At 43.1% G+C, this 26,178-nt stretch overlaps 3 protein-coding genes across 4 annotated transcripts in view; 2 read left to right on the top strand and 1 right to left on the bottom strand.

Annotated features, from left to right (window-relative positions):
* PTDSS1 (phosphatidylserine synthase 1) overlaps window positions 1–708 on the bottom strand; it is a 37,612-nt gene extending 36,904 nt beyond the window's left edge. Inside the window, exon 1 of one of the 2 annotated variants that reach the window (XM_028736448.2) lies at window positions 173–708. In XM_028736448.2, coding sequence (XP_028592281.2) covers window positions 173–708 — 536 coding nt within the window. The remainder of the gene's footprint in view (window positions 1–172) is intronic. The other variant, XM_077932835.1, reaches the window with a different exon arrangement.
* Window positions 627–14,297, top strand: MTERF3 (mitochondrial transcription termination factor 3). The gene is made up of 8 exons (XM_028736449.2): window positions 627–767; window positions 3,361–3,701; window positions 4,980–5,132; window positions 6,083–6,272; window positions 10,637–10,784; window positions 12,636–12,707; window positions 13,591–13,752; window positions 14,062–14,297. The coding sequence occupies exons 2-8, from the start codon at window positions 3,374–3,376 to the stop codon at window positions 14,254–14,256; spliced, it is 1,248 nt and encodes a 415-aa protein (XP_028592282.2). The 5' UTR covers window positions 627–767; window positions 3,361–3,373; the 3' UTR covers window positions 14,257–14,297.
* Window positions 14,298–17,079: 2,782 nt separating this feature from the next.
* On the top strand, window positions 17,080–24,244 carry UQCRB (ubiquinol-cytochrome c reductase binding protein). Its single transcript, XM_028736452.2, has 4 exons — window positions 17,080–17,170; window positions 19,451–19,522; window positions 20,812–20,978; window positions 23,588–24,244. The coding sequence occupies exons 1-4, from the start codon at window positions 17,152–17,154 to the stop codon at window positions 23,663–23,665; spliced, it is 336 nt and encodes a 111-aa protein (XP_028592285.1). The 5' UTR covers window positions 17,080–17,151; the 3' UTR covers window positions 23,666–24,244.
* The last annotated feature ends 1,934 nt before the right edge of the window (window positions 24,245–26,178 follow it).

Here is a 26,178-nt window from a genome sequence, read left to right on the forward strand (position 1 = left end):
TCCTCATTCGGGTGGTGAACCGGACCAAGCCCTTCTCCGCCTCAGCAGGGCTGACCGTCGCCATCCCCACCCACCGCAGCCCCTACTTCTTCTTCTCCCCCAAGCGAGCTTCTCCTCTCGGGGCAACACGGCTCCCCACAGCGCTCCCCGCCCGCCAACCCTTTTCTCCCACCTGGTGAAGGCGAAGGCCATGAGGCTGAGGATGGTGAAGCTGAGCAGGGTGATGGTGTGCGGCCGGTAGAAGAACTCCAGCGTGATGTCCTCCACTTGCTGCTCGTTGATCATGCGGAAGTGAAGCCGGTAGTTCACGTCGTCCTTGCTGAGGGTCCGGCTGCCCATGTACGACGCCATCGCCTCGCCGACCGGCGGCCGCCTCCGCCTCCTCCTCGCCTCGCCGGCGGCCACCGCGGGGGCGCCCCGCTCCCGCCGCCTCAGCCCGACCGCGGCCGAAGTAGCCGGCGCGGGGTGGAAAGACGGCAGGGAGCGCGCTGGGCGGCTGGCCAGGCTGCTGCAGCGGCGCCGCGGCGGCCCCAGGAGGGGACGCGGGGGGAGAGGAGGCGCGACGGAGGGACGGGCCTTGCTGGGCCGCCGCAGGCCGCGGGGAGGAGCCGGCTGGGGAGCCTCGCCTCCTTCCCGCGCGTCAGAGGCCTTCGCCCGAGCGGGAAGCGCGACCGCAGCAGCGAGTCCGGGGCAGGCGAGGGCCTGCATGGCTGAGGCGAGCCGGGGACTTTCCTGACAGGGGCAACCCGGTGCCGGCGGGACGCCAGGTAAACGCCTCGCTTAGCGAATACGGAGAAGGCTTTGTCAGAGCCGGGCCTCAGGGAGGGCGAGGGGCTGGACCCTGCGGACCTGGCGCCGGTCCGAGTTCATCTTCCCCTCGAGGAATCCCCTTTGGAACGGCGGCTTCTATTGTTGCGTCCCCGAAGGGCCTCTTGATTCGGTTCATCTCGATTCGGTTCTCTGCCCCGATCAGTTTGCATGCTTCGCTCGGAAGTAAAGCCCGGTCTCTGGGTTCAGTGGGGTTTGCAACCAGCTGCCCTATATAGAGTCAGGCTGCTGGGTCCATTTAGCTCAGTATTGTCTGCACCAGCCTTTCTCAACTTTGGGTTCCCAGAGGTGGTTGGACTACAACTCCTATCATCCTCTAGCAAGCAGGACCCAGGGGTCAGGGATGATGGGAATGGTATCAAGGAATTGCAGAGCTGGAAGGGACCTTGAGGGTCATCTTGTTCACACACATATCCACCCCCCCCCCCAATGCAGGAATGTTTCTCCTAGCCTGAGAGTCGAACCCACGACCCTGAGACTGAGTCTCATGATCTATCAACTGAGCTATCATATCATACAGCTTTTAGAAGACATCTGAAGGCAGCCCTGTATTGGGAAGTTTTTTTATGTTTGATGCTTTATTATGGTTTATATATTCTGTAAGCCACCCAGAATGGCTGGGGAAACCCAGCCAGATGGATGGGGTATAAATAATAAAATTGTTGCTGCTGCTGTTGCTGTTGCAATTTAGTTGGCATCCAGCTGTCTTGGTGCACTCTTCCATTGTCTCTCATCAGGGTAAAGTCAAACAGTTGGAGAGTTACAGTGCCAGACCAATATGGGAGAGACGTATTCTATTGCAGCTTGGGCAGATGAAGGCATCCGGTTTCAAATACACCATGGGGTTTCTTCTCTCTGCACTCCTCCCAGCAGTCATTTCTCCTTTGGTCACTGCTGAGGATATACAGTCCACCGATCTGTCTCTAGGCACTGTGGTCATCTGCATGAGATAATAGTCCCAACAATATCTGGGGACTCAAGGTTGAGAGCAGCTGGTCTACACTCTCCCAGCTCCACCTGGAGAATGCAGGGAATTGAACTTAGGGCCTTTTGCATGCAAGGCTCTACCATTGAGCTAAGGCCTTTCTCCAGACAAACTGCATAAGGTTATGTAGCCGTGTGCTGGGAGAATGAAGGTGGGATCCTGTGGGATCCACTGCCTTGAGAGCAAGGGCCATTGGGCACAACAGGATATGTGTAGCCCAATTCTGTCCATATTTACATAGAAGTTAAAGCTGCAATTCTGACGCAAGCAGTTATCTACGTAGATTAGTTGTGCCCCTCTTTGGAACCCCAAGAGTCACTTACAGCAGTTTACAAAAAGACACTCAAATTAATATCACAACCAAATCTAGGGATTTTTTCAGACAGCATTTTCCATGTTCTTCCCTGATACCATACCAGGGAGCAGCTCTTGGCAAAATCCTGGTGCAACTTTTCCAGTCATCTCCAGCCACTTTAACTACGGGTGGGGGATGATGGGAGTTATACCCCCACAATACTTGTGAATCCGAGGTTGTGGAGTGGGGCTGTGTAGATGGGACTTATGATGGAAGCAGTCTTCTCTTTTTGACAGTCCCCAGGCAGAAAGTCATCTTAGCCAGCCAGCCTAAATGTACCAGAGTTCATAATTTATTTGTGGCACATAAAAAAGCCAGAGAGAGAGTGTGTCTGTGTCCTTGCTTGACTACTGAAGTCAATTCTTACTCCCCACGGGGAGATATACAAACCTGAAATAATGTAAAATTGTGGTATTTTAAGCTAACATTTTCTTTTGTTTTATGTTCTATGGTATAGCAGTGTTCCAGGGGTTCTGTACGGGGAGGTTTGGGCAAGTTCTAAAGGTACTCATGTCCTCAGTGGGCACTTTTTCTTGAATGGATCCATGTCCTCCTGCCAATATCCATTTGCTTGCAGTTGTCTCCTACCTGTTGTGGAGCTGATCTGTATCACTACCCAGAGGAATGGAGGGCGAGTGAGTGGAGGCTGCTATTGCTATTCCTTTTCCTTCCTATTGTTGCTGAGAAAGGACAGGGAAATGGGTAGTGACAGCAAGTAGCTGGATAGAGTAGCACAGGCAGGAGGCTCCAGAATTGGCAGTGGGACCCCTGCTGCTGTGTAGGACTCAGAGATTGTTGGAGTATTCCAAAAACATATTCAAGAAAGTATTGCTACTCTACACTTATGCAGCATGACAGTAATATTATATTGCTTTATATCAGCTTTCTCTAGCTTGATATGTTGCAGATGTTTTAGACTACATCTCCCATCAGTCACAGGCAGTATGACTAATGCTTAGGGATGATGGAACTCGTAGTCCAACATCTGGAGGGCAGCAGTTTGGGGATGGATGCTTTAGACCTTTGCTATATGGTAAACATAGTGAAATAATACTTTTGCAAAATGGTACTGAATGCACTTCAGTTCTGCTTAAATATTAATTGAATTCATTAATCGTTCCTGTGTAAACTTTTGTGCATACAAAATTGGTTTGAATGTTCCCTTGACCATTTTCTTTCTCAATTTTGACAGAATATTGACTAAGATGGCTTCATTGACTCGACAGATATCCAGATGTTGCCCCTTGCTAAAGAAAAACAGTGTTGTGAATAGTGCAAAACAGCTAAGAAAACAAACTGTCAAAACATGGACACTTTCTCTTCAACAATCCGGATTGCCATTGTTTTGTCCTTCCAGATACTCATGTCAAGTAGCATTAAAGAACTCTAAGACTGTGCTTTTTGATAACCATGTACGATTCTGTAGTTCAAGCACTAAACTGAATCAGAGTCCAGATAATAATTCATCCTTAGTTAACAGACCAGAAACTGAAATACTATCCAGTTCATATACCGAAGCATTGCTTGAAGAAGGTATGTAACAAATAAAATAAGGATGAAAGTTGTGACCCTCCTAACACCATATCTAAAATTTAGATTTTTAACCTCATTTCTTGTGCATTGCTTGCTTGCTTGTAAAGAGGATTGGAATTATTGGATTGCGTTTCCAAATTATTGTTTGTAAGTGAACTCTTTAAGGGCTCAGTTCTTCCTGCACTGCTGGGAGTTAATCCATGGTTTGGTTTGGTTTGGCTTAGCTTTGCATCCAAATCCTGGTTTATGGCTTATGGCCTGTTTGGAGAGAGGCAAACCATGGGCCCAGGTTTGAAATGTAATGCTAAGCCAACCATGGTTTAGGTCACGGCAGCACAACAAAAGAACAGTCCCTGTGATTTTTGTCCCTTGCCCACCAGCATTCTAAATGTTCACCTTTATATTATAGTCTGCTACCCTTCTAGAATCAGGGATGGGAGGGGGCGGAATTTGATTCAATTCGCCTTTAGGTGAACATAATTAATTTGTACTTTCTGAAACAATACATGAACCGAAACGCAGTCCTTCCTCACACCGTCCTTCTCTAAATTTTGAAATGCAGTTCTCCTGTCAAATAATGTGTACAGAAGTGCATATTCTAGGGCAAATGGTGTATAAATGCTTATATAGGAGAAAATAATGATATATTAGGCAGCATTCCTTTGCAGAAACGTGTATAGTTAGGCATAATTGTATATAACAATGTGTATTATCATGAGGACTTTTTTTAAAAAAAGCAAACTGATACGGAAATACAGGGGACTTAATTAAGATTGGGAAATGAGAAACTGAGAGAACTTGAAAATGGCAGATACAGCCATCCCTGTTTGGAATACATAGGATAGGACTCCTCAATAACTATGCATTGTCTGCCTCAGGGCTCCACCTGCTGTTGTTATTCTTCTGTTGCTTTGAACAGTAATATCGCACTTACTATTGAAAGTGAGACAAACAGGAACAATAGGATCAGTGAACACTTGTGAATTGTCCACAATAATGAAATAATGTGACAGTAACTTAACCCATTCCCAGTTCAGTGTCTATTTTCTGTCCTTATGCTCATTTTTTCTCGGTAAGTGTTGCATAGCAGAAGATCTCACTGTCAGAAAGCTGATAATCACTCTAGCTCTAAATTTAAATTGTGAAATTTCCCTTCCCGGAATTAGTGGAATTGTATTCCCCCTGGCCTCTGTGAAGGTAAACGCCACACACAGAGGGAGAGAGAAAATGTTACATCTGTTGTTTTCTCAGTGGTTCTTTTTCCTTAACGACCTTCAGGATTAGAAGACACTTTGCCTTCATCCCCTTTTGAGGAAGTTTCGGAAGATGAGGCTCTTCAGATCAGGGCTGAGCCATCACTTCCTTTTGAATCGTTCACGCTTCAAGATTATGTCGATCATTCAGAAACACTGCAGAAGCTGGTGCTTTTAGGTAAGCATAGCAGGTTCTTCAAGATATGCTAAAGACTCTTCAGCCTTCTCTTCCTAGATCATGATGCTGTGCATACAAAGTCATTATTTGCTTTTGATACAGTAAAATGGCAAAAAATGGTTTTGCATGCACAGCATGATAGCAGCCGAATGTATAGAGCAGAGGTAGCCGTGCCCTTCAGATGTTGAACCTGCAGCTCCCATCATCACTGACCGTAGTGCTTGGGCAGTTGCGGTCCAAGCACCATGTTGGCTATCCCTGTATTCAAAAATATAGACCACAAAGCAAGAAGGGTATAGTGCGGATAGGAAAATGCAAAGCACTGCAAAAGCATCTTTCACGTTTTTCAAGGGCAGGAAGCAGGTCGGTGTGAACTGTGAGGAATCGGTGAAAAATGAGAACTTGCTTAGAACGGCTTCATTTTAGCCACGTGGACCTTAAGATTTGCAGCTTCGGATTTGCAAAAGTACTGTGTTGAATTGCAAGATGCCTATGACAGCATTTTTCTGAATGGCTTCATCTGGAACAGGGATGAGAAATGCATGGCTCTCCAGGCAGGGACTTCAAATCCCATCAGCTCCAGCCAGGGTGGCTAGTAGTCAAGAATGATGGAAATTATAGTCCAACAACATATGGAGAGGCACAGAGAAATGTTCTAGAGAGTGAAACCAACCCATTCAATCAGTCCACAATTATATGATTGTTTGTTGCAGATTTTAAAACCCCAGTAAGTAAAAACTTGAGGGCAGCCTTTGAGTCCATTCTGCCATTATCCTCAGTAGTACAGAGCTGCTGTATCATAGCTCCTTTTGGCAGCACTAGATAACATTGCTACATACCATAAAAAAGCATTAAAGACGCTTTGCGTGAACTTGTACATTCTTACACTATTAGAAATCCAGAATTTTTCATTAAGCATCCCACTAAATTTATGTTTGAATGTGCTACAGGAGTTGATTTGTCCAAAGTGGAAAAACGTTCAGCTGCAGGCCAGCTACTTCTCAAGTTGGACTTTGAAAAAGATATAAAAAACATCATCCTGTTTCTCAAGGATGTTGGCTTGGAAGATAAGCAGCTTGGGCCATTTATCACAAGAAATCCCTATATTTTCAGAGAAGAAGTGGAAGATCTAAAGACAAGGTAAAATGACTTCTGTATTCATCAATCTGTTATCTTGTTCTCTCTCATCTATCTATCATCTCTCATCTATCCACATGCCTGAAATATTCATATATTTCATGTGTGTGTATGCCTGAAATATGTTACTTTGCTTTAGGGAATTTGTACAGTCTGCTTAAGCTGTCCTTCTCACTCAAATGTTGTAGTAGGGGAAGGATTGCTGGTGATCCTATTCCACAATTTCAAGTGTTCAGCATCAGCAGATGCTGATTATGCTATCCAGAAGGTGGTCAGACTCCATTATTGAAAATTATTATTTCCAAATGGAGTCCCAGAATGAGCAAACCTTTTTCATACATAGGTTTTGCTTTCATTGGGACATTTTCTGAAGCTGGGCGTGGGAGATACTTGGTCTGTTTTCAACAGAAATAGCAAAGTATTTAGAATCATAACTGCAGAATTTTGTTCCAGACATTCTTCTGAACATGGCAGTTGTCAGAACAGTTTAGCTTTATGTAGACACCAGCTAAGCTAAAGGACAGCTTTCTCAAGTAAGGAGGATTAGAATTAATCTTGTGTCCTAAACATGAACCTAGGTGTAGGGGCAGCTACACAAAAAAGGGTGTTGTGGGAGTGGAATTAAAATTCAAACATTCTTTGTCATTGGAATTATTCCCAGAGGCTGTTGGGCAGGGTGGAGTGGTAGAAAATAAATGGGGAAAGTAGGAAGTTGGTTAGAAATGCATTTCTCCTGTCTCATCGTTCCTCTTGAAGGCTTGTTATTAATTGACTGTTCTGGTCAACCGTTAAGTCCAGTCGCAGACGACTCTGGGGTTGCGGCGCTCATCTCGCTTTACATGCCGAGGGAGCCGGCGTTTATCCGCAGACAGCTTCTGGGTCATGTGGCCAGCATGACTAAGCCGCTTCTGGCAAACTAGAGCAGCGCACGGAAACGCCATTTAGCTTCACGCTGGTGTAGTACCTATTTATCTACTTGCACTTTGACGTGCTTTTGAACTGCTAGGTTGGCAGGAGCTGGGACCAAGCAACGGGAGCTCACCCCGTCGCCAAGGGATTCAAACCGCCAACCTTCTGATTAGGAAGCCCTAAGCTCTGTGATTTAGACCACAGCACCTTCATCCTAAACATAATGCAGTTAAAACAGAATGAACAGGAGCATAGATCTATTTGTCTAAAGTAAAAGTGTCATTTTTGCAATTGCCAGTATCCGCTTCAGAGAGAGAATGCAAAGCTGAACAATAAAAAGCTTTATGTACCAGACAGGTTGAGTAATTGTATTGACCCAGCATAGGCCTCACACAATAACTTGCCCAGACAGTCTGGAGCAGTGAAATGATGGCTCTTAAAAATGAGGCATCAATACGATCTCTTCATAAATATGTACACTAATCATGAAACATTTTTCAAGTGTGCATCTTTATGTAGCCTAAAGGGTACCATGCCTGTGCATGACAGAAGTGTTTACAGGCTTGGGTGAACCCTAAGATCTGCAGAAGAACAAAAATTATTCAAGGGTGGGGGAAAACTGGGGTGGGAAACCCTGAATAGGCCCTACCTACTAAGGAATGAGTCTACTCTACTTAGTGGCCGTGAAATGTTAGGTGACTGTTCAAGGGAGAGGAGTCAGGGGAATATAATGGAATATCTTGAAAGAAGACAATGGTGGGTGGAACCCTGAAGAGGAGCACTCCACAATGCTCTGTTTTGTTGTAGTTCCTACATGCCTCTCCAGAACTTAGAATGCAATTACCTGTAATAGGAAAGAAGGATTCAAAATTGGCTGGGTTTAGACATTTGGGGCATCTGAGCAGGTTTAAAATCCATCATGCAGTTGTACTGGTGCTGCTGCAAATATGTTTACATCTGTTACCTACCAAATTAATTGTTAAAATTAGGATCAGAGGAATCTGCCTTATACCAGCTCATACCATTGGTCCATCTACCTCAGTATTGTCTTCATGGACTGGCAACAGCCATCCTGCCAGGGTTTCAGAAGGGGCCTTTCTTGCTCCTGTGATAACAGACCCTAAATGATGTTTGCCTAAACTCAGATAGCTTTTAAATAAGTAGATGCAGTAGTATGCAAATGTTTTGTATCTTCCTGTAGTGGCAGCATAAGCTGCTGCAATAGAAGCAGGATGTGGTATTTTGTAAACCTGGGCTGAAGCAACAGCTACACTGAAAATAATTTGTTTGGCATTGCCTAACTCAGTGTATGTCTCTAGATCCTGTGCTCCTAGTTAGATGTGCACAGGCTTCCTAGTCTTGTGACTGAGCCACCAATGAGATATTGTATGCTTTATTCTGTACTGCGTCTTTTGCAAGCTGCTAGGAGACATACGGAGAAAAGCAGGGTATAAATTTCTTAAATATGCAGCTGTGTCCTATCTGAAATAAACCCCTTAAATTAATAGGTAAAGGTACCCCTGCCCGTACGGGCCAGTCGTGTCCGACTCTGGGGTTGTGTGCCCATCTCGCTTAAGAGGCCGGGGGCCAGCGCTGTCTGAAGACACATCCGGGTCACGTGGCCAGCGTGATGAAGCTGCTCTGGCGAGCCTGCACCAGCACAGCACATGGAAACGCCGTTTACCTTCCCGCTATAAAGCGGTACCTATTTATCTACTTGCACTTAAGAGTGCTTTCAAACTGCTAGGTGGGCAGGAGCTGGGACCGAACGACGGGAGCTCACCCCGCCGCGGGGATTCGAACCACCGACCATACGATCAGCAAGTCCTAGGCGCTGAGGTTTTACCCACAGCGCCACCCGAGTCCCTCCTTAAATTAATAGGTGTTACTATATTTGATTTGGTTTGTATCCCGCTATTCCATGGGGTAAGGGTACCTAATATACATTTTGCCAATATTTCTGTCTCTGTCCATAAAGGGGTTCACAATCTGAGCATAATGTTAAGATGGTCTGAGGCGGGGGGGAGGCCCTCAGGCCTAGGGGCTGGTTGTGCCCTCCAGAGCTCTCTATATCTGGCCCTCAGGACTCTCCATAGGACACATTCCTCACTGTTTCTGCTCTTCGTGGAGTGATTTTGCCCTGCTTGGAATGTGTCTTTGAACTGGGGAATATTTCTTGCTTGCCTGAATGAAGAGGCATCAGTTGTAAATGCAAACCACTGATTTTTAGATCGCTGGAAAGTAGCCTACTATATAACCATAGAATGCTAGAATTGTAAAGACCACAAGGGTCGTCTCTTCCAACCCCCTGCAATGCAGGAATCATTTGCCCAACATGGGGTTTGAACCCACGGCCCTGAGATTAAGAGTTTCATGCTCTACCAACTGAGCTATCATGTACCCTACTATACACAAGGAAGAGTTGCATGGATTGCTGCATCCACTTTTTGCCTCTGGCCTTGCCCACCACTGATACACAGCCTGCAGAAGGTTTCCCATAAGGCAATGTGGCCCTTGGGCTGCAAAAGGTTGCCCCCTGCTGGTCGGAGGGAACAAGTCATAGGAAGCTGCCTTATAACTGAGCCAGACCATTTATCCATCTTGCTCTCAGTATTATCAGTACTGAATGGCAGCAGCTCTCCAGGGTTTCAGACAGGCAGTCTCTCCCAGCTTGACCTGGATGTACTAGGGGTTGAAATTGGGACCTTCTGTGTTCAAGGCAGATGTTCTGCCACTGAGCTCACATTATCTTGCCTCTGTGGCTCCCCTTCTCCCTGGTTACAGGGAGAATTTCACAACGCACAACTAGTTTCATTCAGCTCCCTTCACCTTCTCAGTAGAAACAAAGAGACACGGCTAAGAGGAGTATACTGTGGTAGGGAACCTAGGATTATATCCCTCCGATTAAATAGGCATATCATAGCCTTTAAGGGCCTAGTCTTTAGCAGGCAGCATTGACAGTAGTGGCATCTAACCTGATTTGCTTCCCTCCTTCACCTGTATGTCAGTGTAGGATGTAGATTTTTAGGATTGTTCCTGAGGTTACTTTTTTCTTCTTCTAAAGATGCCCTTTAGTTCATCAGATCACCTTCATTAAATTGCCAGTTTTGATTGTGAAAGTGGACATTTCTTTCAGTGCAAGCCATTTTGGATAATAAGATCATGGGCTGGTATTGACATAATTTTTGTTTAAATACAGCTGGAAATCATTAACTTAATCCAGGCGTAAAATATTTTGCACCAAGAGTGTTTATTTTCTTTGACGTTAATTGGAAATCATGGTATTTTGCTTTTGTCATACCTGCAGACTTTTCCACCCTTCTTCTTGGCAGCTTTGCTTGTTAATATTATTAAAACATCCGTCATTTTGAAACATACTGCTGAGGAACTGGCAGAGCTGGATAAATGGTGGCCTTTCTTATTTCCCTCATTTTAATTTGGATCTTTCTCTCTTCCAGGGTAGCTTATCTAACATCAAAAAAATTCAGCAAGGAAGCAATTGCACAGATGGTCTCAGGGGCTCCATATTTACTCCTCTTTTCTGTGGAAAGGCTGGATAATAGGCTGGGTTTCTTCCAAAAAGAACTTGGACTCAATTCACAAAAGGTGCCTTCTGTTTTCACTTGGGTCGTGGTGATTGGGGGAGAGGGCCTATTGTTAAAATAACTAAACAAACTCCACAAGCAGGTAGCTAATATCTCTTGCATTACAGGGACCTAAAATACTGCTTCTAAAATACTATTATCTTCTTAGATACAACCTTGTGTGGACAGTTCAAACTAGTTCATCCAGATGTTTGAGGAACACCCATTACAATTTCATTGCTAGTTATCCTGAAATACTAATTTTACATGGACTAATGCCTATGCTAACAGATAAATAATTGACTTGGAATTTCAGTCAACATGATCACAGAATGGAGGTTCAGCTACACCAGGCATGGCCAAACTTGGCCCTTCAGATGTTTTTGGGACTGCAATTCCCATCATCCCTGACCACTGGTCCTGTTAGCGAGGGATGATGGGAGTTGTAGTCCCAAAAAATCTGGAGGGCCAAGTTTGGCCATGCCTGAGCTACACAGTATGTTGAGAACTTGTCCTACGAAAGCCTTTTTGAAATTGTTTTATCAAATACACACGCTTATCATGGGTGCAGCGTATGTGGCTGGTCTGTGGTAGAACGTATCTTAAAAGTAGCCCCAGGACCCCAGAATGTTGAGAGGGTGCTGGGATCTTCTGTGGCTAAAGAGGAGAAACCTGATGTTCCCTAAAGCTGCCATACCCCACCCACAACGCAAACAGTGGAAGGCGGTCAACAGCAGCCCAAGACTGGGCAGAGCCAAAAACCATACAATCCCAAACAGAACTCCAGAAAGTAGCTTTGGAGTTTCTCCTTACAGAGCTGAGGCTTTTAGGCGAGTGGAGCCAGCCTTAGGGAAGCTGTCTGAACACACGAGCACTCCTTCCACCCCACTCAAGCCTTTCCCTGTGGTGGCTGGATCCTCAGGATACATTTTTCCAGGCAGCATGAAGGGTGAAACTCTGTGTAAAGAGTCACCCAGGCTGGATCTGTTCCTTAATTTGGGCTTCCATTAATTAGTGGCATCACTGGCTTGGGTGATCTTTCAGTTTATCCTTGGTCAGAGACCATGAAACAAAGCAAAAAGAAAGAAAGACTTCTACCAAGCACTGCAGGGCTTATCTTCTGCTCCCTCTGGCTGTGAAGTGGGCATTTTGCGACCCCTGACACATGCAGTACCCTACAGTATATACATGAAGGAAAGATATTCATATATTCATTGATCCTGAGACACAGGCTGAAATACTGTACACACCCAGGAGTATGTCCTATTGAAAAGTGGGGCTTACTTCAGCAGAGAGGTGCATAGCATTGCTCCAATAGTGACCTGCCCAAGATGGCATGTACAGTGGAACCTCTACCTGCGACCATAATCCATTCCGGAGGTCCGTCCAGAGGTCGAAACGGGTCGCTGGGAGAGGCGCCGTGGTGCACAGGTGCGGGTGGCGATTGCCCACTTCTGCACATGTGTGAACGGCGATCGCCGCTCATGCACATGCGCAAATGGCGGCAACCCCACCGGATACTTCCGGGTTTGCCGCGGACGTTGGGCAAAATGAACGCAAGCGGAGGTGGACGTAAGTAGAAGTTTGACTGTAATCTTGTTAGAATAAATAAGTCTCTTCACACATTATTGTGCAGGGAAAATGCCACATGTGCAGGGAAAATACCCCTGTGCAGGAAAAATGCCACATATTGAGGGCCTTTTGCTCACCCAGTGGAAAATGTACACCTTTTCAAATAGAATAATACAGTGCTGTTTAAAAAATGTCTGGTAAAGAAATGCAAATACAGATTGATTTTATCTTAAGCAGATATTATCTAATACACATTACTTTACTTACTATTATTTTTTCCTTCCTTGTATTTAAAATACAGACCAGAGATGTAGTAACTCGTCTTCCAAGGTTACTGACTGGCAGTCTTGAGCCTATTAAAGAAAATCTGAAGGTAAGTTAGGATAGTATCTTAAGAGTAGTTAGCCATTTAAGCCCTTAGAAAAGCTTTAAGAGATGTAACAGGAAATATAAGAAGTGCAGCAGCCTAAATAGGGTTACGCAGACGGCAGGACTACTTAACACTTGTCAGGTAGCAAAATGTAGCGTGAATAATAACTTGGTCTTATAATCTGATACTTAAAAACGTTATCAAAGTGGATGCTGGAATCCGAGAGAAGGGTTGCCGCTGGTTCCTTTGCTCAAGCACTGGAACTCTGATTCAGTTAGGGTGTCTCTTGATGACGGAAAGCATCAATCAGTGGAATGAGGAGGCATCAGTCAGTTCAGCGATACTCCTTCACCGTATGTGACATGAGATCCTAAGGGTCATCAAAGTATCCCCCAAAATTCCTTGTGCCATTTTATTTGGGTTTTTGAAGGGACAAATGACAAAATGGCATTTTAAAGACTTAGGCACAAGCAGGGATCATTAGAACTTTTTCGTGAGTAAAAATGGCAATTTTAGACTTCTAATGTAATTTAGTAGTTATGCGTGTTCCTCTAGTACAAGAGAGGACTTCAGGCTTTATGGAAAAGAATTGTGGTGGCCTCGTAAGTATGAGACTATTGACTATGCTTCATGCCTGGCAGTTTGCACAAATGTGATGGAGGCTTCGTGCTTGTGCTTCTTTTTTTATAAGCTGCCTGGGCAGCTTCCAGGTTGCTACAGAAGTGCCTCTCCTTTTTTTACCTGAAATTTTATTGCAAGTTTTCAACCTACAATACAATAAAAGGAAGTCTCTCTCCTGTGTCTCATCACTTATCAACATATTTCCCTCTTTCCCGATGTGTTTTAAGCTACATTAGCCGACTTCATCGCAATCACTCTTTTTCAGGTGTATGAGCTGGAACTTGGTTTTAGTAAGAATGAAATTCGGCATATTGCACACAGAATCCCCAAGAATTTAGGTATAAGCAAAAGGAAGCTAACAGAGATCTTTGACTACGTGCACAACGTCATGGGCATTCCCCACAGCGTGATGGTTCATTTTCCTCAGGTGAGACTCTTGGATGCTACCTAGTTAACTGCAGTCATAGGAAGAAGTTTGAAAACTGGGAACTGTATTGAAGGGAAAGTTCTGTAGTCTACAAACTGTGTGATGGAAAGGCCTAGGTTAATGTATTGTAGAATGGCATCAATTTGCAGATATGATTGTTAGCCTTAAATGCCACACAGTAAATGTGGGCAGGTTTGAGCTAACAGGTTACTCCTACTGTTTTCAGTATGTCTTACTAGCAAGTAAGTGTACATAGGAGGGCAGTCTTGGCAAATTCAGTGATTAGCATTGATCTTGTTTTCATTTCAGGTTTTTAATTCAAAGCTGCTGCGAATCAAAGAAAGACACATGTTTCTTAAATTCATTGGAAGAGCACAATATGATCCAAAACAGCCCAATTATATCTCCTTAGAAAAACTGGTATCCCTGCCAGATGATGTGTTCTGCACAAAAGTTGCAAAAGCAGAAAAAGAAGACTTCTGCATTTTCTTGAAAACACTGTAAAAGAAAAGAAAAAAAAATTGTTAATAAAATAAATCTGAAGATGTTTTTCTTAATTGCATATTTTGTGGCAAAAATGACAACTTCGTTGAGAAAACCTACATCTAATTCTACATCTTAAAAATATACAAACAGGCATATTTTGTACTGCTGACAAAATACCAAAAGAAGACCCAGAATAAAGACAATAATACTTACCGACTTGCTGGTGAGAAAGAGAGGGAGGGAATTTGTTGGAGATTTTTTCTGTTAAGTTTTGGTATATGGTTATGAAAACCAATAAAAAATCCTTTAAAAAATACAAACGTATTTAGAAGAGGGCACAACTAATATATAGGTGCACAGAGTTCAGCCCAGCACAGATATAGTACAGTGGACGCTCAGGTTGCGAACGTGATCCTTGCGGGAGGCACATTCGTAATGTGCCGCGTCTGCGCACGTGCGGGTCACGATTCAGCACTTCTGCGCATGCGCAAAGCGCAATTTCGTGCCTCTGCACATGCATGAGTGCCGAAACCCGAAGGTAACCCATTCCAGTACTTCCGGTTTTGGCGTGGTGCACAATCTGAAAACGCACAACCTGAAGCGTCTGTAACCCGAGGTGTGACTATTTGTAAAAGGTAGATATTGCCACAAACCAATCAGAAGGATAATTATAAAAGTATTTCTATTCTGCCATATGAAATGTCATGGCAGTGTGCAGTGTTAAAAACACAACACATCATTTTTTAAAAAAATACATTGACTGGCTAATTTAAAAATACATATATAATTTTGACTTGAAGGCCAATGTTCATTCTACTTGGCCATAGTAATAGTGCTGCTTAGTCTTAGAATCGTAGAGTTGTAAGGGACCTGAGGGTCATCTAGTCCAGCCCCCTGTGATGCAGGAATATGCAGCTGTCCCATACTGCAACCTTGGCAGTATCAGCGTCACACTAACCAACTGAGCTATCCAGTCCAATATGAGCTGCTCACAAAATGTTGACAGCCAAAAAAAAAAAAAAACCACCACATGAAAACCAGATCAGTGGGGAATGGAAAGGAGTGGCTGCAAAAGGGGGCCAGAGAAATAAAAACTTAATTTAAAAAGTAGAAAGCCACCTCATTGTCTGGATAGGCCATGTCCCAGTTCACACTGAGAATATATTTTTAAATGTTCCCAGTAATAGAAGTGAGAGCTGCCCATAGAAATCAAGGGGGATAAAAAGGAGTAACTGGAACCCTCACTACATTTTGTTAAGAGGCTTTTTGATTTTTGGCAGACTAATGCTAATGGGTCAGTATTAGTATTACTATGGCCCCAAATCTGTAGTTAATATCAGTAACTATGGCCATCTTAATTATAGGTCATGCCATGGCAATTGGCCAGGCTTTCTATTTATCAGCTATTTTACAAATCTTATTTCAGGGCTTTGTGTCTTTTGTGTGCCAGTAGTACTGCTGTATAACCACAAAACTGGTTGCATAGCACATTCTAAGGACCAGTACATAATTTCTGTTCCTTGCCATGCTAGTCAGTTCTGTACTTGGCAATATTCATTTAAAGGAGTGGCGGTCCAACTCAGAAAATAAGTCTTGTTTCCACACTTTTCTCGATGATGCCAAGGGTACACATGAAACACATTGAGCTATTTCCTATGTTTATATTTTTTGAGAACTGTAAGGTGGTGAGAGACATTGCATTTTACAAGTGGGTTGGGAAATGTAAGTTGAACCTAACAAGGTTCAGCAGTTCCAGTTAATAACTATTAATATGGTTGTGAAAGTTAGCTCCAAAAAAGGAAGGGAGTTAATATTCAGGTATGGAATTAATAGTCTTCTGGAATGCAACAGGAGAATTTACCAATCAAAGGCCTTACTTTTATATTAGCGATGAATAAAGGCAATGGATAAGACACAGATGAATGGCTTTTTCAGTGTGCTCATTTCCTTCATTAATTTTTACCTACTATAATTGTTAATTTTTTACCAGCATCAGCTTTTGTTATGGGTCTTCTTACTGGGTGCTTATTCTAGGAACATTTTTGGGTATGTAGCACACCACTCCTTATTTCAAGCATTCAACCCCTGGTGTTAGGAGTGCATTAATGGCACTGCAATCTCACCCCACCCTCATCATTTACTGGAGTTCCTCCAATTTTATTTAACAGCATAGGGAAATAGTAAGCTATTGGATTTCTTGATTTTTAAAATGCTACACTTTATTATCATTTTTCTCAGTGTAGCTTGATTCTTATTTGGGTTTTTTTGTTTGGTAAAAACATAGCTGCATAGTAACTACAGCTAAGAAAACAAAGCCCTATCGGAAACTCTTTATGGGGAACTCGGTGGTTCTCTTTGTAGGCAGGGCTCCAACCAGTCGTTTGCGGCGCAGTATTTGGAAGGTGATATGCAGAGTTGGCCAAATACTATACGCTGCTTCCAAAGAAGCTGTGCATGCGGTCGAACTATAGCCAGAATCAAATCGACCCCTAAGTTTCTTTCCTTCCTCCGCCATCACCTTCAGACTCCCATTGCTCCTTTCCACCTACATCTGCACCTGCCCTTGCCAGGTGTGAGGCAGGCGGCCGCCCTGAGAAGCTCCCCCACGGCTGATACTCTCCCGTTGCGACGCTTGTTTCCATGGGGTCCACGGAGCCTCTCACGTTTTCTGAACGTCAGAACGAACCAGGAAGCGCACGCTCCACGCAACAGAAAATCACATCGCACGCTTCTTTTTTTCAAGAGTCTATGGTCCAGCCGCCGAGTAGGGACGCACAGGCGCGCGCAACCCACGTGACAGAACAGGGAGCGCGGTGGGTTGGTAGGCGGGTTGCGAGCACGTGATCTGAAAGGGGGGATGTGGGCTTTTCCCGAACGCCGGCGCGCGTGCGCGTTTCCTCAGAGGTCGTCAAGATGGCGGCGAGGGCACCGGGTGAGTGAGGAGAGGGGAAGAGTCGGTGGTGAAGGGGCTGCAGCGGGGAGGGAGGCGGGCGGGAAGCTTCCCGGTGAAAGAAAATGGTCGAGGGGGGCCGCCAGCGCTTGTGTGGCAGTACACGGGAGGTTATGATTGCCTGGTGGGGACGGAGAGGACACGGGGCGCCTTCATTTAACTCTTGGCGTGCCAAGCGGTTGTGGGTTTTTCCATAGTGTAATCAGGGGTCACCAAACTTTTTCAGCAGGGGGCCGGTCCACTGTCCCTCAGACCTTGTGGGGGGGCGGACTATATTTTGAAGAAAAAAATGAATGAATTCCTATGCCCCACAAATAACCCAGAGATGCATTTTAAATAAAATCACACATTCTACTCGTGTAAAAACACCAGGCAGGCCCCACAAATAACCCAGAAATGCATTTTAAATAAAAGGACGCATTCTACTCATGTAAAAACACGCTGATTCCCAGACCATCCATGGGCCGGATTTAGAAGGTGATTGGGCTGGATCCAGCCCCTGGGCCTTAGTTTGCCTACCCATGGTGTAATCCTTTAAGGGCATACTCAGAAGTAAGCCACGTCGCGTTCAACGCAGGCAATATTAAGAGTTTCCGAAGCGAAGGGTGTTATTCTTGTGGGACCCTTATTCACGTGCTGCTTTGAGGTCCGCCTCATCACCCTCCCCCCTTCTTGCTATCCACATAACCAGCAAAAGGTTAGTAGGCGAATCTTCTTGCTGCCCGAAAAGCTTGATTTAGTTGTTTATAGTCAGGCTTCGTTCTGTGCACCAGTAGCAATTTGTAATTATCCCACGAGGACCCTCATTCTAAGTAATCAAAGGGTATGCACGAAGCAAAGAGTAGATGAATGAAAAGCTCATTTGGGAGTTTCATTTTGGCCACCCTTGTCTCTTGAAACAAACAGGTGGCAAATGGCCCTCTAGGACAGCAGCAAGTAGCACACCTGTCAGTCTCCTTTAGCTTGTGAATTGCAACACCAAATGCAGCCTTCTGAATGTGTCTCCTCCCCAGCTTGCAGTCAGTGTTAGAAAGCTAGGAGCTAAATAGCTCCTAAATGTTTCCTGCTTGGCAGGGGGTTGGACTCGATGGCCCTTGTGGTCTATTCCAACTCTATGATTCTATGAACCTAGGTTACGGGCGCCGCAATGAAGTGTCTAGGCACACTTTTTAAAATAACAATAATACAAAACTGAAAATGAATGAACTGCAGCTAAAATATTATGTTCATTTTTCACATAGTCTAGTCCTTCCCCTGCCCACCCCCCTAATATTCTTAAGAGCATCTCTTCTCCAGTCTTCAGAGAGTAGATGGAAGTGGGGAGGCAGAAAAAGGTTCTCCTTTCCTTCCACTCTGCAGTTTTAATCTGAAATCTTAGGTGCAGTACTGCACTCAGAGCTCAGAAACTGCTCACACTAATGAAATTCCCTGCCGCAAAATGCACCTAGAACAATGGGAGTTTCGAACACTGCTTGCACTGCACGTACTACAATGTTAATTATGAATCTAGCCATATACTGTCAACTATCAAAGGCAGCCTAAGGCCCGTGGGCCAGATGCGGTCCAATCGCCTTCTCAATCCGGCCCACGGACGGTCTGGGAATCAGCGTGTTTTTACATGAGTAGAATGTGTCATTTTCTTTAAAATGCATCTCTGGGTTATTTGTGGGGCCTGCCTGGTGTTTTTACATGAGTAGAATGTGTCCTTTTATTTAAAATGCATCTCTGGGTTATTTGTGGGGCATAGGAATTTGTTCATATATTTTTTTAAAAATATAGTCCGGCCCACCACATGGTCTGAGGGACGGTAGATCAGCCCACGGCTGAAAAAGGTTGCTGACCCCTGATCAAAGGGGTAGTAATTCTTGAAGGCACTAATCATGTTAAAATGCTTATTGTTTTGAGAAAAGCTATGAAGTGACACTGCTTGCAATTGAGGCTAGGTTTTACTTCATGATTTGTTTATTGTTGCATAGATGCTAATGCACAGTAGATGGTGGGTGCAGGTGGTGGGGCTGATAGCTGAGCAAACGTTCATCTCATCTGCTGTTGCATAGCTGTTTTATGGATATTTTGAGTAGCATTGTGTTTTTACATCCCGTTGACAAGTGCACAGCATCCAAACTGTTGTTCCTACTTTCTGTTTATTAAAAATGTTGCATGTTTATAAAAGCAAACTAAAATACTGTAGATTCTTTGTGTCTGAATAAATGCCTCTACCAGTTATACTCTTGAACTAACGGTGATCATTAATACTTCCAGCTGCAGCCAGCGGTCGTCTCCTTGATAGTATTCGCAAATGGTATTACAGTGCAGCTGGATTCAACAAAATTGGTAGGTGTTGGAAGCCCTTTACTGTTGAAGTTGTTTGGTTTGGAACCTGACTAAGAAGAGTCTGTTTGTTGTGGGGGGAGAATTATCTTGCATTTTGTCCACTTTCTGCTAGTATCTTTCTTTGGATTCTTCTTCTTGGTGTTGTGACTGAGTGTGTTAATTTTTATTATCCACATGGGGTTTTTTGCAGAAAAGAAATGGGACAGTTTTAAATAAATCTGGGTAAACCAGTGGCCTTTGAGAATACAGAAGTTGGCTGTCCCTGTTTTCGATCACGAACAATAGTAAAATATATATCAAAATCTAATACAGGTGTGGGTGGTTTAGGTTTGTCAGTTGACCAACCAGATGTTGTCATATGACTATGATAAAAAGTGCCAAATATTCCAGTTTATGTGGGTGGAACTTTAGCTTCTTATTTCCTTATGGCAAAATTTGTTAGCTGTTACAGGAACAAGGCTGCTTGCTTCCAAGCCCTACAGTAGCCTGGCCTAAACCTAACTTGGTAGCAAAGTTTGTCCTGCTTGCTACCTACTATAATTGTCAGTATCCCCAAAGAAGAAGAGGAGCACAAGTAAACAGTAGCAAAAGTCATTGCTTAGTACTACCCAAGACCTTAACATCTTTAGTTATCCCCTCCCTGTGAACTGATTGCCTTCTCTGTAAACTGGATTTTGATCTAACAACAACAACAACAACAACAACAACAACAATTTTATTATTTATACCCCGCCCATCTGGCTGGGTTTCCCCAGCCACTCTGGGCAACTTATAACACATGATGATAAAAATTATTATTTATACCTGATACAGGGTTGCCTAAAATCTATGAAAGTTAATTTCATTGGGTTTCAAGTATCAGCTACCTAATTTGTAACTAGCATGAGTAATAAAACTATTGATGACTGGCAAAGCACTTCTGGCAGGGGGTGGGGTGCCGCTGAAAGTGCAGCAAGGGCACATGCTACTGCCAGCAATATTCTTGCCTGCAATAGCCTATGTATGGCTTCAGGATGGTCTGGAGCAGGTTGAGCTATCATTTCTTGGTTAGTGGCCTGACTTGGGTGTATATTTACTGCTTTGGAGTCTGCAGCTTTATCAGTGGGATGTTCTGTGAGTTATGGACATTCATCTAAAATACATGTTTCCAGGCACTTGGAGCTCATAAGCTGCTAAAAATTAATTTCTAGAGCTAGTGAAGAGAGTTGTTGTTGTTTTTTAAAAAAAAAAATCTCTACTGATGTTCAGCTGTCATTTGTGTTAACATGAGAAACATCTTTCTGCTATAGGACTTATGCGAGATGATACAGTGTATGAAAACGAAGATGTGAAAGAAGCGATAAAGAGACTTCCTGAAGATGTACGTAATGAGAGATTATTTCGTATCAAGAGAGCGTTGGACTTGTCCATGAGGCAACAAATACTTCCAAAAGAACAGTGGATAAAATATGAAGAGGTATGGTTGCATACCCATATAATAAGAGTCAACCCAGTTTTCTAGGGAAGGCTGGTTGTAAGCTAACATAAATATTATGTTCAGCATAAATATTATGTTCTCCCATTAATAGGAGTTTTCTGGAAATCTTTGTATCAAATCTTCCAGTGCCCTAAAGACTCAATTAGGATGTAGCTTAGCATATTCAATAAGTATAGTTGGATTTTAATTAACACTTCGGTTTATAAGTAGGTGTGTGTGAGAGAGAGAATTATACATGCACACTTCCTGAGAATAAATGCATGAAAGGGCTAATTATAATTTGAAACTGCCCAATTTTGCTGGTATAGCCATTCATTGTAACCAACTATGAAATGATGCATTTTTTAGAAATGGAAAACTTTCCACAGAAAAAGTGTAGTAGTGGGAAATTTTTCATCCCACATCATTGTTTCCTTGTCAGACAACATAAGATACTGGATTTATCCAAACTTAGTCATGATTTAGTCCCATTGGAATCAAATAAGTTATTTATCATGGCTTAAGTCCCATTGATTTCCGTTGTATTAAAGCATGACTGACTTAAGTATGACTAAACTAAGTATGTCTGTTCATAATATTGTTTATTACTTTGATGAATTGAGTTGAGTATTGGTTAACTCTTGTGATGCTAATCTAAGGCTGTAGATTAGCTTCTGGGTGGATGGAATGTTCGTGGCTCAATTCAGAACTTTGAGGGGAATACAACTTGCAGAAAACCTACTCTGTTAACCTTCAGCAAAAACATGGCTTGGAGGAGGAGATAAGGGAACACTCACACTTTTCACTCACAGCACATGAGTGGAAATGGGCTCTGTGAGCAGTTTGCCAAAAGAACCAACAGATCTAGATCACAGCCAGAAACTTGCATGTGATTGTGATAACCGAATTCATCTTCGAACATAATGTGGTTGGGACAAATTATCTATAGAAATCAAGTCTTCCCTGCTGATCACGTCTTGCTTTGGGAGGATATATTTGTCTCCTTATTAATCTGCTGTTTGTCAGGTTTGGCGCAGTAAAACCTAATTTTATGAAACTTAATAGTGCATAAATCTTCATGTACTTTATACGTGACTTAGTACTACTATCTACCTTGAGTCTTGCAGAAGGGGGGTTATAATTCTATCTCCATATATATATTTTTTTAATGGTTCTCTGTTCTGCCATAGTTGAGCATGATCAAAATATAGAATCCAAGGGCAGTGTTGTGTAGAGAAAGTCAAGCTTTGTCATAATCTGCCCCATAGGAATCTGTAAAACAAAGTAAGATAGTTGTAATATAGATCACAGTTGTTAAGGGACAAAATCTTTTCACACCAAGCACTGGGATCACCAGGGGTAAAGGGCAGTGCTTGCCTCAGACAGTTTTTCATCCCATACCAGTGATGCCACCCATTACTTATATAAGAAAAAGTTAAAAAAAAAAAAGGCATATGGGGCAAAGTTGCAGGGTAACCAAAACCTTTAACGTCACACAGCCTAGCCACCAACAGCTTGACCTGCAGCTTGGGCATGCTTTTACAGAGGAGAAGACAGTGAAATTGAGATCATTGCTGGCTAACAACTAGTACAGTGGTACCTCGGGTTAATAACTTAATTCGTTCTGGAGGTCCGTTCTTAAACTGAAACTGTTCTTAACCTGAGGTACCACTTTAGCTAATGGGGCCTCCCACTGCCTGAGCGCCACTGCCGTTTTCTGTTCTCATCCTGAAGCAAAGTTCTTAACCCGAGGTACTATTTCTGGGTTAGCGGAGTCTGTAACCTGAAGCGTCTGTAACCCGAGGTACCACTGTACAATACAGTGGTACCTAAGGTTACATACGCTTCAGGTTACATACGCTTCAGGTTACAGACTATGGTAACCCAGAAATAATACCTCTGGTTAAGAACTTTGCTTCAGGATGAGAACAGAAATTGCACAGCAGCGGGAGGCCCCATTGGCTAAAGTGGTGCTTCAGGTTAAGAACAGTTTCAGGTTAAGAACGGACCTCCGGAACGAATTAAGTACGTAACCAGAGGTACCACTGTCTTGAGTGAAAGATGTCTAGAGGTGTATCAGTGTTATTTGCAAATCTAGCTGCAGCAAACACAAATCCAGTAGCAAGTTAAAGACTAACAAGCATTATGGCATAAGCCTTCATGAACTAGTCTTCTAGTCAATGGAAATTTGTGCTATGATAAATTTGTTAGAGTCAGTAGCACCCTCAAAGGTGAAAATTTTCTTAACAGGCACTTGACTTATTTCAGGGCTTAATTGTAAACATGTTTAAACGCAAGACTCAAAAGTTAGGCTGATTCTGTATGACAGTTTTGGTAACTGATAAGATGTTTCGTAGGGCAGATGCATATACTAATCACACAAATTTAGGGAAATGACTCTTCAAGTAATAATGTAGCAGGAAAGACCAGTTGGTGAATTATGGATTAAGCATTTTAAATTTAGGTCTGCCTGCTCTGTTCCTAAAATGGTGGTGAAGTATCAGATAATCTATGTTACTGCTCTTACAAAAAGATGCCGGTATGAAATGTCCAATATCCTTAACTTTCTTTCTTTTTTTTTCTTTTTTCTTTTTTTTCTTTTTTTTTAGGACAAACATTATCTTGAGCCATATCTGAAAGAAGTCATCCGTGAAAGACTTGAAAGAGAAGAGTGGGAAAAGAAATAGCTGCTGCTGCAATGCACTTCAGAAAAATGTTTTCTTTTAAGTTTTAAATTATTTTGTTCAGGTAGGGGTCTACTGAGAAAATCTGGGTGGGGAGAAATCTCATGTAAATCTTTCCTCACTTAATATTCATCCACCTAAAATAAACATTACCAAATCTACTTGGAATCCTTTCTCCTAAATTGCAAGGAATTGGTTCAAGTCTTTTCAGCTTCATTGCATACTAACATGGTGATCTGTGATCTTCATTCCAGCTGTTTGAGTAATTCTTTTTGTCATAATACAGATGTTTCCTGCAGCTGGATGGGTAGATAAGCAACAACCTTTGCTGTTTGTTTCTGTTCTTCTGATTCATTTCTTAAAAGGGATGCCCATCTGCAGAATGACTATATAGCCATCATCGCCTCTTGTCTCTAGAGGTGGGAATGCAGACACACTTAAGTATTCAGCAGCAGCAACACTAGATAGGGATTACGTAATCCCTATCGTGTCTACCCAAACAAATGAAACGCTGCATTAATAGATGCTTTTGGAATTTGTGTTTCTTGCCAATCTTTAAATAAAAGCAATTGCCTCATTTAACCTGAATTAGTCACTTGGATTTATTTGCTGAATTACTAAGGCATACCTAGTATACTTTAGCCATGCTGAATTACTAAAGTATACAGTCCTGAGCACACTTCTGGAGTAAAAGTTGCTTTTATACTCTACATATGGAGGCACGTATACCACCTGCTACAGATGTAGTCAGGGCCGGATTTAGGTTTGATGAGGCCCTAGGCTACTGAAGGTAATGGGGCCCTTTATATGTCCAGCTGTTTTTTGTCAACAACAAATTGCCATTGTTTTTTGTGTTGATATACGTTATATGGTAATTGCAAGTAGATAAATAGGTACCACTCCGGCGGGAAGGTAAACGGCGTTTCCGTGCGCTGCTCTGGTTCGCCAGAAGCGGCTTAGTCATGCTGGCCACATGACCCAGAAGCTGTCTGCAGACAAACACCGGCTCCCTCGGCCTATAGAGTGAGATGAGCGCCACAACCCCAGAGTCGTCCGCGACTGGACCTAATGGTCGGGGGTACCTTTACCTTTACCTAATTTATATGAACAAAACAGTGATATTTTAGGGAGCAGACTAGCAGGTGGGGCCCATTACTTACATCATAGGAGCCAACACAAAACACTGTTGCTGTATGTAGGTTTTATTTTATTTTTTTAACTTATATTTTGGAAATGTACATCCAGTGTTTTTTCCTTTAATTTTTTTTTGGGGGGGGGGCCAAGAGAGTGGGGCCCTAAGCTATAGCTTGTTTAGCTTATACGTAAATCTGGCACTGGATGTAGCCCTTGTGTTGTGGCTTCTTTACTTGATATGTACAGTGGTGCCTCGCAAGACGAAATTAATTCGTTCTGCGAGTTTTGTCGTCTTGCGATTTTTTTCGTCTTGCGAAGCACGGTGTCGGGAAAGTTTTGGAAAAGCTTCAAAAATCACCAAAGTCTTTAAAAACCTCAAAAAAGGCTACCACACCGCGTTCTATGAGTTGCTCCTCGAAGTCAAGTCGCAACTGTATTAATGGTGTTAAGAAAAAGGAAACAAACTTGCAAGACGTTTCCATCTTGTGAAGCAAGCCCATAGGGAAAATCGTCTTGTGAAGCAGCTCAAAAAACAAAAAACCCTTTCGTCTAGCGAGTTTTTTGTCTTGCGAGGCATTCGTCTTGCGAGGTACCACTGTATATAAAACTTTAGTTGTGATTGTAATGTGTTTTAAACTGTTTTAATGCGGTGTTTTATATTGCTGTAACCTGCCCTAGGACCTTCTGGTGATGGGCAGAAAATAAATAATACTGATTTGTTCTCTCATTCATATTTTATATATATACACACACAGTGCTTTTTTCTGGGGGGACACAGGAGTATGCATACCCCTAAACATTTTGTGAATTTAAGTTTGGCCTCATTGAGGAGCAGTATTTCAATATGAGAAGGAAAATGAGAGTACCCCTAAACATTTTTTTTAGAAAAAAAGCACTGTACACACACACGTCCATGTGCAATAGTTCATAAACTATGTTGTATAATATAACTCCTTTTTCTATAAACTACAGGAAAGCACTTTTATCCTTTGGAGAATCAGATTGCTAGTGTGAAATAAAGAAGTATGAGGTTTGTGATCGCTGAGCTGCAGGTGGCCCCTAGGGCTCATAGATCTGTCAAAGAGCAAGTGAACTGAGTCCTCCCTTCAGATGCTACAGCAAAAGCTGGCAAAGCAGAGGTACAAGCGACTAATGAGGCTCTCCTTGCTTCTTGATTATGCACAAATGTGCTCTGTGGTGCAAGCTGGCTGTGGTCGACATCTCCAGTTCCCCATCTGTTGATTACTTTCATAAGCTCTACATGCCTCCGTGTGCTGAATACAAAATTAATCTACCCAGATTCTCTTTTAAAAGGCATACCATTTTCCAAGACTTGAAGTACACATAATCTGGCTATGTTTTGAAACATACTTAAGAATACA

Source organism: Podarcis muralis, chromosome 8 (assembly GCF_964188315.1).
Source record: "Podarcis muralis chromosome 8, rPodMur119.hap1.1, whole genome shotgun sequence".
In the NCBI taxonomy this organism is placed as follows: Eukaryota; Metazoa; Chordata; class Lepidosauria; order Squamata; family Lacertidae; genus Podarcis; species Podarcis muralis.